Source organism: Homalodisca vitripennis, chromosome 7, assembly GCF_021130785.1.
Source record: "Homalodisca vitripennis isolate AUS2020 chromosome 7, UT_GWSS_2.1, whole genome shotgun sequence".
Classification (NCBI taxonomy): domain Eukaryota; kingdom Metazoa; phylum Arthropoda; class Insecta; order Hemiptera; family Cicadellidae; genus Homalodisca; species Homalodisca vitripennis.
This window is the reverse complement of record NC_060213.1, coordinates 148,331,535-148,349,036: the sequence shown is the minus strand read 5'-3', so window position 1 is coordinate 148,349,036 and position 17,502 is coordinate 148,331,535. Positions and strand designations below refer to the sequence as shown.

General features: G+C 33.0%; 1 protein-coding gene across 1 annotated transcript in view; it reads left to right on the top strand.

The window, feature by feature from the left end:
- The first annotated feature begins 7,544 nt into the window (after positions 1 to 7,544).
- The window catches only part of LOC124366483 (phospholipase DDHD1-like), a 69,266-nt gene continuing 59,308 nt past the window's right edge, over positions 7,545 to 17,502 (top strand). The window contains exon 1 of the mRNA XM_046823070.1: positions 7,545 to 8,247. Coding sequence (XP_046679026.1) covers positions 7,668 to 8,247 — 580 coding nt within the window. The 5' untranslated portion in view covers positions 7,545 to 7,667. The remainder of the gene's footprint in view (positions 8,248 to 17,502) is intronic.

Here is a 17,502-nt window from a genome sequence, read left to right as displayed (position 1 = left end):
CTAATTTATTTTGTTGTAATTTTATAAAGAGGAAACAATGGTTGTCACATCAATTAAACTATATTAATATATAAAATAATAATCATAACTATCGTTCAGGAACTGTTATACAAAGCGCGAAAAGCAGATTAGAACAACAGTTTGGTTTTCTGTATCAATTTTATTTTTTTATCTACATTATTGAGGGTTGAGACATGCAGGTCAAATGAACTATCAACAAAATAACTGCAAACGCTATAGCGATTTTCGTTTCATGTAATTTATTTTTAACAGCAAAGCTACTTTTTACATAGTTTAATAAATTTAGAATATATGCAGATATGGAAACGGGTGAAGCTGTCACTGCGCCGGTTTGTGGCGGCACTGAGACGTTTGTACCATAAACGGTTGGTCGGGGCGGGTCCGTCCTAGGGGTCTGTGGGTGTGGTGCTGGCATTGTGTGTCAGGAGTGTGAGTGAGATAAAACACCATATATATTATTTATTTCTAAAATATTCTTATTATATATTTATAAATTATTGTTATTAGGTATTGTTAATAGTTTTTGGTTCTTATTAAAAATGGAAGTTGTAATATTATTTTGTGTTATGATTGTATAACTATATATTTTTTTTTAGAAGTATCATATTTATAATTTTTTAGTGTTTAAATTAATGTTTAATTTAATGTCTTTAGTAAAGTAGATTAGTGTTAATATTAATTTGGTTAATATTTGTTAGTAATTATTGTTCAGACAGGTTAAGTGTAAGAAAGGGCCATGCGGCCCTAACTTTGCCTGTTTAAATAATCAAATTTTCATTTCATTTCAATTTTCAGTATAACTTAGTTATTATTATAAAATAAGGATGGATTAGAAATACCTGTTCATTTATTCCTACTTCTATAATACACTCTAAATAAAAGGAAATGGAATTGAACGCAAGCTAAATAATCGCTAGATGAGAAACTAACAAAATTTAGGGCAATCAGTATTTTAGTGTTTATTTTTGTTATAACTGTTAATAATATTGTTGTAACATTTATGATTGTTATATCACCTAAAATATTGTACATATTAAAGCTTTCTTGTAATTATTAAGTAACTATTTGCATGATAATTATTAATATTTATCAAGTTTAGTTAATATAGTAAATAAACACTGTATAAAACGCATTATTGCCTTATAAATATAGATAAATAAATAAAAACGTGAGAGTAATTGACTAAGCTTTAGCGAAGCCTATCATTCGTTGTCTGGAAACATCTTTATTTTTTTATCCGTCTGTCTGTCCGCATGATATCTCGAAAAAACTGAACTGTATGCTTGAAAATGTGCATGAGGCTTCAATTCGAGGAACATTGAGTTCGATTGTAGTGAATGTTACTCCATGGAATTTGATGGCTGAGAGTTAGCGAATATTTTTACTTTGGTCTTATAGGTAAGCACAATGGCAACGAAAATAACCGAATAAACAAATGTATAAACAAACTCAATACACCCATAAATTCAAACGTGACATATTAATACATGTAACTTTAGTGTCCCAGCACATACAACAAAATTCGATAGTGTCTTGGTGTGTAGACTCAATAATAATAACTCAATAACTCGTTTATTAAACCAAAGTAACACAATTACATGCATTGGTCATGTCAGATAACTTCTTACAACAGATTACAATCGTCAATAAATAACTAAAATGGCTTGAACTCTTAAGATATTTTAAAAGTACCTGGTTTTCCAGTTAGCCGTCAGTCAGGAATACACGGACGCTGTAAAAACATTTATCAAGGAGAAATAACTTAAGTCTTTTTCTAAATTTTTAATGGTTTGACTCTGTTTTGAGGTGCACAGGGAGTTTGTTAAACAGATCAATTGCATTGTAACGGAGATTTTTTTGGACGAAAGCTGTGTTATGTGTAGGGACCTGAAAGTTGTTAGACATTCTTAAATTATACTGATGGTTACGAGGAATTTAAAAATGTTCAATGTATTGAGTTAGAAAAGATAAAGTTTCGTAAATATAAAGACATGGAAAAGTAAAAAATATTGGAAGACTTAAAAATCTGTTTACAAGATTGACGCCTATTAATTGAAAAAATTACTCTGATTGCTCTTTTTTAAGCGGAACAGAAACAGGTCCTTTTGTTTTCACACCCTCATATGGGCAGACCATAGACGAGATGCGGGTACAGTTCGAGGACTTTAGCTGTGCGCGTGACCTGGAGTGTGTGGTGATGGCCGGGAGGGGTGGCGGGATAGCATTGTGCGCTGCGTCCCGAAAACATTTCCTTTGACTCATGGTTAAAACCTTCCTTTCAGGAATCGTATTGGCCCAAATAACTCATCGCACTCGCCACAATCAGTCTGTTTTGTGACAGTGCTGAGTGTAGCTTGTGCTTCGCTTTTACCGATAATGTCTGTTGAGTTAAAGTCAAAAGCCTATTCATAGTCAGGCTCGCGAAATTGTGAGTAATGTTTATACATTTATGAAGGAAGAGGCAGACCATCAAACTGTTAAAATTCCGTTGTCAAAGGCTCACCAAAGAACTGCTACAGCAACTGGAGTGTCAGAGCGAGTTGTGACTAAAATAAACAGTTAACTTAACAAGGTGAAGGTTAGTAACATGTGTGAGGCAAGTTTTACTACACCAAACAAAAACCGTCAACGACGTAGAATAGTTGACAATTTGCATGTTGAAGAACATCGAATACCGACTGCAAAACTTTTGAGGGAGGCGCTAAGGGACAAAATATATTTCCAGGGTTGTGAGAAAAGTTTTAGGTGGATATCAAAGGACCTGGAATTTACTTGGAGAAGGACGGCATACAATAGGAAATTATCAATTGAAAAGCCAGAAATCCGAGAGAAGAGGATAACATACTTGAGAGCGTTGAAAAATTACAGGGAGCAAGGACGCCCCATTTAGACGAATATTATATACTATCGTCTCACGTATCTAACCAAATTTGGTCAAATGGCTCAAATGAAGGGTCACACGTGCCGTTTTCCAAGGGCGAGAGACTAATAATTATCCATGCGGATGGAGAGAAAGGGTTCTTGCCCAATGCTTTTACATGTTGGAAAGCAAGCAACCATAGTGGAGACTACCACGACAATGTGAATGGGGACATTTTTATGAAGTGGATAAAGAAAAAAGTGTTACCGAATTTAGAACCAAATTCAGTACTAGTAGTCGATAACGCGCCCTGCCATAACATACAAATTGATAAAGCTCCTACTTCAAAAAGTAGGAAGCAAGATATGAAGTTGTGGCTTTCAAAAAACGGAATACCATTCTGCGACGATATCCTTTTATCCTGAACTCTACAAACTTGTGCAGCTATATAAACCAAGGCATGTCCGGTACGCCTTGGACGAAACTGTTCAACTAGAGGGTCACGACATCTTACGACTTCCGCCCTACCACCCAGACCTCAATCCCATTGAGTTAATTTGGGCCGAAGTCAACATCATGTGGTTATTAGAAGTACATCTTTCACTATGTATCAAGCTAAAGCTCTATGCGAAGACAAGATATCAAGTATGGGCGCAGAAGAGTGGTCAGTAAAGTGCAAGCACGTAGAGAAAATCGAAAGGGACTATGCAGCCGCAGAACCCCAGATTGACAATATTATAGAATCCCTTATTATATCAGTTGGTTCGGATACAGACAGCAGTGACAGTAACCCAGAAGAGGAGGACAACTTGAGTGGAATTGAAGAACTCCAATGAAAAAACAATCATTGTAAGTAACATTTGTTATTAGAAAATTATATTCTAGCATTTAAATTAATTAAATATTATTGAAGTGATTGTAAACTAAATAATAAGAGAATACCAAATAATAACAATAATAGGACTTATCCTTGTTTTTCAGTTGTTATATTGTTGTTTAACGTGTTTTTGAAAATAACGTATGTGTGAATAATAATCGGGAAATCGAAATCGTGAGTTTAAAGTCGTTAAGAGATTCTTGCGCCTTCATCTTAGCGGCTAGCACGTAAACGCAACCCGCCACACAGATAACGTTCGTTTTTTGAAAGGGCAGTATTAGGGCTTCACGAGCACAGCTAAATTCCTCCAACTGTAAATGAGTCCGTAATATGCAGAAAGAAAAACATCAGAGTTAGATGATTTTACTAAGGTGCGAATGGCAAATATTCCTGAGCTCACTTTGTTGGATACATTTTCAGTATGGTTGTGAAATTTTAGCTTGTCGTCCAAGGTCAGTCCAAGAAATTCGTTGCTAATCGGGTGCATAGAAATTTCATCTAGATAGAAATTAAAATTTGACTTTTGTATTTAAACACTCATATAAAACCCTATTTAATGAATAAAAATGTAAATCTATCATGAGCAGAATATCTCGAGAAGGATTTCATCTGTAGTTCTGAAATTTTACATGTAGATTCATTTCTGCATAGAGACGAATGCTTTCTATGATGTTGCGTGTTCAACCGTGGAATCTGGTTAAGCGTCATTGATTAGGCTGTTAATTTTTTTCCGGTGATGTGGTAAAAATGTCTTGTTTGTATGACTGTCTGTCGTTATATCTGTCAATAATTAAATGAGCTATGATCTTGAATTTTCCATTAAACCTTCGCGAAGCTTTGTACGCGACACATGGTGTTGCTTACTCTCCAACTGTATTAATACTGTGATGTCGTACGGCGTGATTTTAAGGGGAACAGCTCTACCTTCTTTGTTGCATAGAATCTTAAAATTGTAAAAGTGCGCTATTCGTGTAGTGTTTGGCCTTGGGAGCAGGTAGAGCAGTCGGTAGGTGTTTATCCGAGAACGTATCTTAACCCTTTCCTCCATTTCTATTTACTCTGTATCAGTTTACACTTATAAACATATTCAACATTTTCCTACCCATATTCATATATATCCTACCAGAAATAAATACAGTTTGGTTTTTCCCCATCATAATAACATATTCAGAAAATCTATAGAATATCTAGGACCTAAAACTTGTAAATTTCCACATTATTTAAAACCCACCCATTCCCTTTCATCTTTTGAAAATAAGCTTAAAGACTTACTTGTTAAAAACTGTTTTTATTCACTCAGAATGTTTTGCCCCACCCATCCATATCAGTAAAACATTTCCTGAGTAGGTACTGACATTTCAATCTGTTGCTTAGTTTCAATTAGTCAGTCAGATTTATTATCACACAAATAAAATAAACACATTTTTATTGTTTGCATCATGTATAGCGTTGCTGACTATTCTTGACACATCTAAATTTCCATGAGAAATAAATTATTTTGATTTGATATTGAAGTCTAGGTGCTGAGAGCCGATTTACATTGTTTAAGCACACAACCTGAATTTTCTTCAAATCGACAGAGGAACTATATTAAAAGATAAGTATTATCTCGTATCTCTTTCATAACGCAACTAAATATTTCTACACTATATGACTTAAACATACCGACACGTAACAGTTACACTTTTTTCGACATCTAGATAACATTAAACTTTTTAGTACGACTCTAGCCTACGCACAGGTTGCTTGTCCATGTAAGGCTAATTTCAATTGTAGACTATATATTTATCTGTAATGTATAGTTTAATAACTAATACTTAAATTATATAAATAATACTTATCCAACTACTGTACTTAAATTTAACGGTTTTATTTTATCGCTACTTAGTACGTATAGTAAAAGGGTAATTTACAATTTATCATCTGTAAATAGGTGTATATGTTTTTGGAAATAAATAATTTTTATGTTCTGTTCAAAAAAACAACAAAATCCCAAGAAAGAAATTGATTGCCAGCCACACTAATTTTGGCGAAGGACATAATCAGGTCTATCAAAAGGGTTAAAAATTTAACACGATTTTTTTCTGAAATTATATTGCTCTTATTTACACTACCCGTAGGGCCCACCGTCAGACATATAAATAATACTTTCATAAGACAACTAGATAAAGACACTGAAAGGGGCTTGTATATTGTCAACTGACATTGATCTAACATTTATTTAAGAGGCTAGCAGTTGTTTTAAAGTATGTCAAGTTAAGAAACATATAATTTTAGAAAAGGGAAATATTTTTAGAGAATAACAAGACAATTATTTGCTTAAGATGTGTAACAACAAGGATTTTGTTTAAATAGATTTCGTGAAAATCCTGGAAACCAAGTAAACGTCTTGTGCTTATAAAATGCATATCTCTGTTTCTGGACTATAATAGCTAACTTTATACAATAGTTTTTAAATAATGCAAATTAGCCAGTCCAGCGTAAACTCCTCACAGGGTAATGTACGTACCAGGCAAAATGGGCTTTTAATACTGTCAATGCGACGCATATTTTGTTGTACAATATTTTCTTATGCATTTTGCTCCATTTGCTGTTGGCAAAGTCTAATGGTGAATTTACTAATAGACTTGGACTATGGAAATTAATGTTATTAGGAAACTTTCGTTAAAGAAAACTACTAAACAATGCGTACTATTTTATATTGTTTACTTTACTTTTCATTTATAAATTTATCAATTAGTTATTAACAATGTGATGTGTTTTCTTCTGAGTTTAAATTAATTAAAAATATATATGTCATAAGAATGACGAATTTGTTACATTTTAGTAGAATAATTTTCACAGAACAAACAACCAAGGCAGCTGCAAATTCTTTTAGGTATAGGAGCCTGAGAAAATGAAATACGGCACTAAAAATGAATAAATGTACATCACCTATGCTAAATGGCAGATGGTTTCTTTGCCACGTGTTATGATGATGACTTACTTTAATCGTTTTTCACGCATTTGAAATTAGAGAAAAATGTGGTTTGTAATGAGACAAGTAAGGAATTATCAGAATATTCAGTTTTGAGGTGAACTTTATAAGTACCTCATGGTTTTAAATTTGAAATTATCCAATCGAATTTTTATAAATTTTTATATTAATATAAAAATTCAATTACTATACTACTACCTACGATTACTATTTACTACTATAGTAGTTAAATCAAATCAAGAGAAAGACTTTACGTTGAAGATGAATAACTTTCTATGTGATACTGCAAGCATGCTCTATTTTACAGTCTTTACGACCAACTTAAATTGCGTGCACACTAGACTGAGGTGGATAGAAAGGGATTAGTAAATGAACATATTTTTAGATACTCACTGGTTCTGTAATAGGACAATAAAATAATTATTAAACACGCTACTATTATTATTTCATCATTTGAGTGCGTCAGAATTATCGAAGTGAAGTTCAGTTTCGGGATTGTATCAGAATTATAATATATTAAAATAGCAAAATATCCTTAAATCTTCGAACATGTCTTGAATCCTCTGCTTGATCAGTGTTTTGATCACTTATAATAAATGAACTGTACATATTATGCTACGAGTATTAGTACAATGAATATACTATTTTCTCTTTGTGAAGTACCATATGCTAAACAGCTGACTAGAAAATAAGTCTTCAGAAAGAGCTGAATACTAAATCCTGAATCCTCACCTGTCAGTTTTTGATCTGGCTTTTGTTGTGGAAGTGAGGTTTTAGTCGCGTACAGACAGTGTAGTGTCTATAGATTGGATTGTCACTTGACTTTTATTAGTTGCAGTTGGATTTCGGACATTGTGTTTAACTTTCAATTAGATATATTACATAAGTCTTTTGTATGATTCGAAGAAATTTTATTTTAATTGTAGTTTTAAATGGATTCTGCAATGCGAAATACTGACAGACCTAAGAGTTCAGAAGACTGTAATGTTTCCCTCATCAATCCTGATTCACAAACAACTCTTTACTTAGAAGATGACAATAACTCTTTTGGAGTTGGGGATTTACCCTTAGAAGACAATATTACATCGCCTAAAGTAGAAAACGAAAGTAAACCAATTTGGCCTACCGATCATTTACGGGACAGTGATGAAATTGTTGATGTCCTCAGACCGGAACAAATCAGATGGTTTTATAAGAACATAGCGAACAAACAATGGGTAGAATTTAATGGATATGATTCTCTCAGAATAGAAAAAAGGTACAAGAACTTAAATGAGAAAGAATGGAGGGATTATAATGCAACATATAGATCGAAAAAGAACCAAGACAAATCACCAAACTCAAGTCCAACTTTTGAATCTTTTAAAACCAATGGTAATCATGCAAAATCTAGCACATCAGCAGAAGAATGTTCCTCTCCATCCAGTGAAACTGCAGACAGAGTAGTGGTTAGAGGAGGATTGTATGAAGTTGTTGTGCCAAAAAGGAACTGCACTTCAATATTTTGGCCAGGTAATGAATTAATAATGTTTATCAATATATACTAGACATTTTTATTTATGGCCTACCTAATAAGTTTGTCATGTTGTGAGAATACAAAAAGTGTTTTTATATCTATGAATTTCAGATAACTGGCGGTAAGGATTTCAGCTAAGCTTATTTTCAATACCTTTAAAACGAAATCTGGGTAATATGATTGGTACTTGAAATATAATGGTAAATTATCTTAAGCTCAGCGACTACCGCTCCGATCGCCGTAATTTTTTACATTCTAACACAGGTTAACGTAATTTCACCGAAAAAAATAGTCCCGATTATCGCCGTAGCCGTTTACTCCCCCCCCCTCAAAAAATATTTTTGGAAAAAATAAAATTAAAAAAACCTGACTGACAGTGCATTTATTCGTTTTTTTGGTGTTATTAGTTCATAGGGCACGTAATTTCACCGAAAAAAGTAGTCCCGATTATCGCCGTAGCCGTTTACTCCCCCCCCCCAAAAAAATGTTGGAAAAAATAAAATTTGAAAAAACCTGACTAACAATGCATTTATTCGTTTTTTTGGTGTTATTAGTTCGTAGGGTAGTAGTCCATGTACTAATTCTAGTATAAACTCGTCATCTTATCAGTAATAAACGCGTGCCGCTTATCTTTTGCCTGTAATGAAACCTGCGTTAGTTCTGTCTGAGTGTTGTGTGTGTAAGCAGTCATGCGTGATCTGGGCTTGGACTTTGCAAGCTCGAGTTAATTTTTTTTATAAAAGAGCAAGCAGTGCGAAGCGCTGCGCAGCGGGCAAGCATCGCGAGATCTGAATTTTGAATAGGCAAGCTAGGATCTTTTTAGCGTGTGACAAGAACCATCACAAGCCATGTCAATAACTTCACTAATTATTCCTTGTCCATGTGGGTTTGTTTGTGTACGTCTGGCGGTCAATCGAAGCCGTCCTATAGGTCACGTGACCCGTCCGGCCAATCGGAAACCTTCCTGTTTGTCATTTGGCTACTGTCAATTCTTCAAAACGTCCATGGTCGGCCATTGTTTTTAGTTTGATAGTCGAAAATCTTGTTATTTATGTGTTTTGTATTGCCAACATTGTACTGCCGTAAAACTGGTTTTTATATGTTAGCGATAATCGGGACTATTTTTTTCGGTGAAATTACGTTAACCTGTGTTAGTACGAAAAACCTTACGGCAATCGGAGCGGTAGTCGCTGATCTTAATATTTACCAATATAATTAATACCATATTCATTATTTTTAGTTTTTGTATCTACAATTTCTTACTAAACATAAAAATAATTCGTTTTCATAAAAAAAACCTCATATAAATGAAAATTGTGATTTAAAGTATTTAAGAGTCCAATGACTTCTAGTCAACAGTCCTGAGGAGTCTATCTTTTTTATTTCCAATGGATATATGTCCAACTTATAGGCTACAATATTGGCTACAATATTGATAGCTGACTCACAGTTAAATAACAACTGTACAATTAAACAATGTAACAAAATACATAACTAAAACTTGTCAGCTCATAGTGAATAAACCACATAGACTTACAAGGAGTAAATAAATTGGTAACAAATATCATTAACATGGTAAAAAAAGAAATAACAGGAAGATAATTAAAATATTAATAATGAAGGCTGCAGTATAATAAGCTACCACCTGGACATTGAATCAACCATGAGTTAGAAATATCTAAATTATTGAATATAAGAACGTTAAATTTGGGTACTTTGGGATTATACCGACCACACCAGTATGAAGAATACAAAAATATAAATTTATAGAAACAAACATGATAGAACGAAAAAACAACTCTTTAATTACAAACTTACAAACGATTATCAATTGTTAATGGGGTGTCCATGGAAATGTTAAGAGAGTTGTTCCCTGGACGTCTTGTTTCTTTAAAAGGAGACATTTCCTGGCCTCCATGGTCACCCAACTCATCACCTTGCGATTTCTTTCTGTGGGGCTACCTAAAGGCTGAAGTGTACAAACATCGTCCCAGAACTCTGCAAGAACTAAAGGATGCCATTAGGCAGGAAGTGGCAGCTATTCCAAGGGAAGTTATACGAAGAACTATGGACAACTTCAGGGAAAGACTTCGTGAATGTCTTAACAATGGGGGACATCATTTATCAGACATAATTTTCAAAACCAAGTAAAGTGTACTGATCGTCCCACATCGTCCAACTTTTCCAATGTCAGATCACGTTGGACAATCTGAGGTTGTGAAAGTGCCAATCAGAAATTCCCCTGGTCACCAGTGTGGACTATGGTGGTGCTGTTCTGGCTAAAATGGATTTATGTACAATCCCTCGAGATTTTACATAAATTCAAGCTCATATCACATGAGCGGTCGTAAATATTGAGTTTAACTTTTTATATTTATAATACATATGTATTTATAACTTGATAACAACCCGTAGATAGGGACGGAGAGGCCTCCTTCATGCCGATATCGCTTTTGGGAGGCAGAAAACAAGATCCGATCATTATAATGATGTCATTTTCACAGTAAGGCAAATTAAGAATGTTCTTTCTAGTAATGTACGTTTTTAAGTCGCTGGTAAGAAAAACTGTGGCTTCCGGATAATGCCAAAGTACCATTTCATCACCAATCCTTAAAAGCCTGGAGATTCTATGGTTCATAGCAAAGATTATTGGCTAAAATGTCTGCAAAAAAACTGGCTGTCTGCTGGAGCATGTCCCTCTTGTGACGGTAAAGTACACACAGCATATCAGGTTAGTCTGTCTGTACCAGCGACCAAAGAATTCCATAGACTGGCAACCGCGCGCTGGATTTGAAGCCAGTAGGACCGATGTGTGGTGGGGGTAACATCACGTATCAACACTACTGCCGAGCGTCGTCGCGCCACCGCGCTCACCCTGTCAGTGCTGTTTTTATTTGTTGTAGTGATACTTTGTTGCCGATATTTTACCCTAAGATTACACCATTTCAGCAAATTGTATAGCCAAAAAATTCACAAACAAAAAGTTAGAAATCATTTGACAAAAACTATTACATTCTTAGGGCAGTAGGTATAATATTGTATCTTTATTTATATTTACTGTATTTATCTCCTAATGTATGCAGTTTTAAAATGTATCAGTTAAAATAAATAAGTGTTCCCCTACAGTTGTAAATAGTTCTCAATAAAGTGTTTTAAAATGATTTGACTACATCGTTATTATTATTAACTTACCATGGTTATTATTATTTAATTATAAATCCGTATTATTAATATTAGGTACTATTTTGGAGAGTGGATAAATCTTAAAATTTATCTACGGGACGTTTTAATACAAATTTAATACCGAGGTTCTAGTTCATTGGATGTAACTCTTAATGTAACTCCGTATTGTGCAGCGGGCGCTGCGCCATAAATTACGGTTCATTCCCACCTCTATTCTGAACAAACGGATCATCTCAAAAAATTATAAAATTTATTTTCATAAAATTTGGTTCATTATCTCAAACTTTCCCGCTGACAAAACTCACCTGACCAATAAATAAAAAAAGTAGTAGTCGACTAACTTTTTCATGTACAAAATTTTAATGTCAACTTATTTTACTTGTTTTTATATTTTTCTATCAAACCAATAAAAAACTATCCACTTTTGTTTTGTACCATGGCCTTGGTCACATTGTAATGTTTAATAGTACAAAATTTCAGAATTTTATCTCAACTCTAACTATATATACTAACGGTGTTAATGAAACACGGCGAATTAAACTTTGTGCCGGCAGCGGACATAGGTTCCGCTGAAGGGACCTATGAGGGGGCGGGGATCGGCTTCAACTCTCACAATGTGTTACGAATAGGGATTGCCAGTCTATGGTATTCTTTGGTCGCTGGTCTATACAGACATTCACCAGGTTATGCAAGTAGATTTTTAAGATATTACTGTCTTCATCTCGATTATTTATTTCTGTTGGGTCATTTCATATCAAATCAAGCACATTAAAATGATTTTGACACCCACCATATTAGATTTTGATGAAACTTGGCATGGATGTTCTATTCATTTATGTAAGTAACCATACCATATTTTTTTTTGCATCTCTTCCGGTTTAGAATTTTCAGGATCTTAAAGTTTAAGGAATAACTAGGTTTACGATTTTTGCTGTTCAGCCGTGAGAAATGAAACTTCTTTTCCGATGAGGGAAACTATATATCTTTCTTACTTACCAACCAATTTAGATGAAATGTTTTTATTTTTACTAAGAAAGAGTTAGGAAAAATGTAAAAAATAAATAATACTACCAATTATTCATTTGGGGCCAACAAAAATGGTCTTTTTGTCCAAATCATCTAATGGTTGAAAATGATAATCTTGTTCTAGGTAAAGTTATGATGTCTTTGACATGACTTTGCAGAGTAGAACAAGTTACTTCAACTTCTTCTTTAGAAATAAAGTGAAAACTGATTTTCCAATCGTGATTTTGCAATAGTCAAATCATTATTATTTGTTTTTCTAATGGTCGTTGACTTTCCCATCAAACTCTGTTTTATCATGGTTGGTGGCAATAAATAAATAGGTACTGACTTTAATTTCAAAATCTCTTTCATGAAATTGTATTTACTTTTATACTGGGCACACCCGTCACTAAAGTAATTATAGTGTCTTAACCAGATGTTTAGAATATTGTTAAATTATTCTTTTATGTTGGCTCAAAGTAACCAAACAAACACATGTTTTCTCAAAATATTACTGTTAACTTCTATGATTATTCAAAGTCATCTATTCAAAAGAATGAATCTCATTGATTTGTGGAGAGGTTTCTTTAAAAAAGACAGTCAATGTTTTTTAGATTTGATAAACCATATTTAAATCATGTTTGAGGTCATCAGATTTGATGCACTGAGGTAGAACAACTGGTTTGTCACTTGCACCCTTGCAGTGTATTATTACAGGTTGGACTGTGCATTAATCTGAAGTCCAGTGCTAATCTTGGGCTTCTTCTTCAATCTTGAAGGCTTAGTTTTTACTTAAGTCCATTGAAATGACAGTTACTTCAGGAAGAGTGACATAAATTTTACAAAATTGATGATTGTGATTTAACAATATCAGGATGGGGTATTAATTTGGTAACTTTTTCAACTAAAGTTTCAGTAATTTCATCAACAGAGTTTGAACACTTCATTTCAGTTCCATCTGTGGAAACCCACTGACTGTATTGAATAGTGTCGTCATCATCACCAAGTCTGCAATCTTGGACTGTAAACAGTGGATAAGGTTATCTTTTGGTAGACATTTATCATAACTCAACATACATTCTCTTGAAGCTTCTACACATACCATGTATGACATCAATTCTTTGTAATCCTCCTCTAAACCGGCTCCATGAATCAGAAATGACATTCGGGTGGATTGTGCAAACACACACTAAAAGTGTGTGCCAGAAGCACTAGCCAAAACACCACTTAGTTCTCAAAGAACATAATATTGATAAACCTTTTCTCAAAATGCTCCCACTTACAATTAAAGTATAAGCTCATGAAGATTACATAGAATTCGCTTTCTATCATAAACTTTTTCTACACTCACTAAAACCTTTATCCCAGATAAAAACTCTACACTGTTCTGAATAAAAGTTTTTCACAATTCAATTGTTTCATCACATAATTGTATAAGGCTTTCTACAACCTGTGATCATGAAGAGTAATGGTGAAGAGTACACCACACTGGATTAATAGAAAAAAATCAAAATTTTAGGGATTTTGGGTGGGTGGGGGGGAGAGTTCTATCCTCCTTTTTCCTCCCCATAGTTATGCCACTCAGAATCTGTTAGAAATTGCTTTAAAGAATTAAAAATAATAACAGTTTTTGGACTTTCTATACATAAAAGCATCCTGTTTTAAAAAACAATCGTAGCCAACAAATTAATTTAGAAAATAATGTGCACAAATATAACACACGCCATAAGAATGAAATCATCAGTGATCATCATAGACTTGAAATATACACAAAAAAACTGTATACTGGGAAAAGATTTCTGAAAAATATTCCTCAAAGCATAAAGATGGAAAATAATATTGCCAAATCTATATATACACTAGCTGTTTCCCGCGGCTTCGCACGCTTTTCGTAAGTTTTGCCCGCGTATGAGCATTTCTGGTTGAAGTAAATTATATTTCCAACCCCGATGTAGATTTTACCTTGATGTCACGATCAAGAAAATATGTCAAAAATGTATTGTACATGCATAATGTATTTTATTACAAAGTGGTCTACCACTCAACCTTTAAGTTCAACCAAAAATTTAGTTTAGACAATTATACATCATAACTTAGCGCCTTCAAATAGTGTTTCACTGTTTAATATACGTATCTATCTCGTAATTGCAGGTTATAATGTGCAGGCGCTTTGAAAACTTTTCTTCATTTTATTCGTTTATATTCACGACATAAGCGAATAATTCAGATAATAACTATCCTATCTTCTAAGTTAGACTAAATTACGGATACATGTGAAATTTGATTGAAATTGGTTCAGTCGTTTTGGAGTTTATTGGCAACATACATCGTGACTCAAGATTTTTATATATATAAGATAAATGCGAATGTTTGTTTGTATGTTCCGTTATAACTCTGGAACCAATGCACGAAACATCGTGAAATTTTGTACAGTGATTCTACACGTTCCTGGAAGTAACATAGGCATACATACTAGAGTAAATTTGGTCCAATTTAAATAGTTTATTTAATTAATTTTTTAATTATAAATCGTTGTTGATGTTAGAGTGTTTTATATTGAATCCGACAGACTGCGCTACGACACATAATACAAAGCGAACTGATACTTAACAGCTGTTAATACTTTCAGCTGAAGTTCATCAAAGAGGCAGAAACATTTGTTTACATTTAAAATTTAGAAAATTTTTATTGTAAAGATCAGTAGTGTAATGCAGGTTGCATAGAAGACGTCATTGCCTAATTTTAAATGTAAAAATCCGTGAATGTTTGCACATAAGGTAATCGAATTTGGTTACATGGAAGGTAAATGAAAAGAGCCGAAAGAAGACACTTTATGATCGAAATTGGGTTTCTTTGATACATTTTCTTGAAGGCACACTCCTAAATAATACTGGAAATATCTTAGACAGAAAATTAATTTTAACAGACCGAATTTGATTCTTTATAACCTAATTAGTTTACCGAGATTCATCCATATACATTAATAGTTCTGAATAACTTCCCGAAAGATAGAGGCAGGAATATGGTACATACCTTCATAATGCGCCCAAGAGACTCATGATGGAATGACTATCAATTATCTTTGGAATGTTTAGAATGTGATAGAAAAAGAATAAGTGAATATAGTGTACTGTTTTCAACGGGAAATTGTGTGCAAAGCCGCAGGAAACAGCTAGTTTAAAAGAAAACTAAAAAACTATTTGATTGATTTAGTTTTGTATTCAATAGAGAGGAACTTGAATATGTTTAGTAATTTTATATATATATAAGTAATGTATGACACTATTCGATGTACCTCATTGTACAACTAATGAATAAAGAATTATTGGTTGATTGCATTTGACTTATTATGATCATTATAAAGGCACCGAGGTGGGTAGAACTTATTGATAATATTTTGCTTGAATCTGTACAATGGCAATCCGTACGCAGACATTTCACTGAGGTTATTAACTATGGTCAATCAACAAAATTCATTAATGATGCATTATGTCCTGCCAATGGTAGTTCCTAGGTCTGGCTGTTATGAAGAGTGTTCAATAATAAGAATATTTTTATTGTCGTTAAGGCCTCCAAAAGCATTGACATAGTCACGTGTATTGAGCAATATTACCATATCACTAATGTACTTAAATAATAATAATAATAATAATAATAATAATAATTTTATTTGTCATGAAAATGTATTACATCATTGACAAAGTCATAGTATATTGCTTATTGTTAACCAAGTCAATACAATAGTCAATAAAGTCTTACAAGTAAATTAAATAAAATAAATAAAAAATCACAAAAATGACAGTACAAATTGTCAGTAACAGTAACAAACACATTAAAAATCAATACTTTTGGTGTTGAAGAATTCATCTAGACTGTAAAACGGATTCTCCAACAACCAGGAATATAACTTATTCTTAAAGATATCAAAGGGATATGAGCAATATTTTTTCTCCAGAAAGTTATAAATTTTCAAAGATACTACAACATGACTGGTGAGGGTTTTGCTTAATCGAAAATGTCCAATTTCAGCATTGTTTCGATTACGCGTGTTGTGGTCATGAATTTTATGTTTAAAATTTAACAAATTTGGATTTTTATGGATGTAAACCACCGAGTCATATATATACAAATTTAGAACCGTCTGAAAACGAAAATTTATGAAATGGGGTTTGCAATGCTCTCTGGTATCACACTTTTTTAGAGCCCTAATTGCCTTTTTTTGTAATACTAGTATTTCGGAAATTCTGGTGCAATTACCATATAGGACTAATCCATATCTAAAAACAGATTGGAAAAAGGCAAAGTATGCGGCTCTTATAGAATTTAGTGGTACAATATCATTCAGTCTACTCAGAAGATAAATGACTCGTGAGAGTCTTTTATTTAGATAATCAATATGTGTTGCCCATGTCAAATTTCTATCAAGGTTGATACCCAAGAATTTAACTGAGTCTGAATAGCTTTCGTCCAATGACCCAGCAATATGCCTGGGTCATTGTAATATAATAAGTAATATAACAATAATAAAGGTCATGACAAATAAAGACATATAACAATAGTTGTTGTTTAATAAAATCTGAACGATCTTAATCCTTAGAAAATTAGAATAACAATATAAATGAAACAAATTATACATTTAGAAAAAATCATGAATTTATTTATTAAAGACTTATTGTAAAAAAGTCTCAATAAATCATTAAGTACTGTTGGGCAGTAAAAAAAAAAACTAAATTCTTTGTATAAAAATTTATCTCAGACATTAAGAACAATTCATTTAAGAATAAAAAGATTTTTAAACAACTTCTTAATTAAGACTCTTGTACTCTAAATTATCTTTTCTGTGAATCCGCACTTTCAAATTGTATAATATCTATTTCTAACTTCTAAGAACTAGTGAGTTTGTGTTACAAACACATATGAGTGTTTGTGCTAAAAGACATATTGGTGTTTGTGTTACAAATACATATGAGTGTTTGTGTTAGTTCTAGAGTTAACTATATACTCTGAAGTACTTTTATGATTAGAATTGGAACAGTATATCATTAGAAAACAGGAATTGTTTT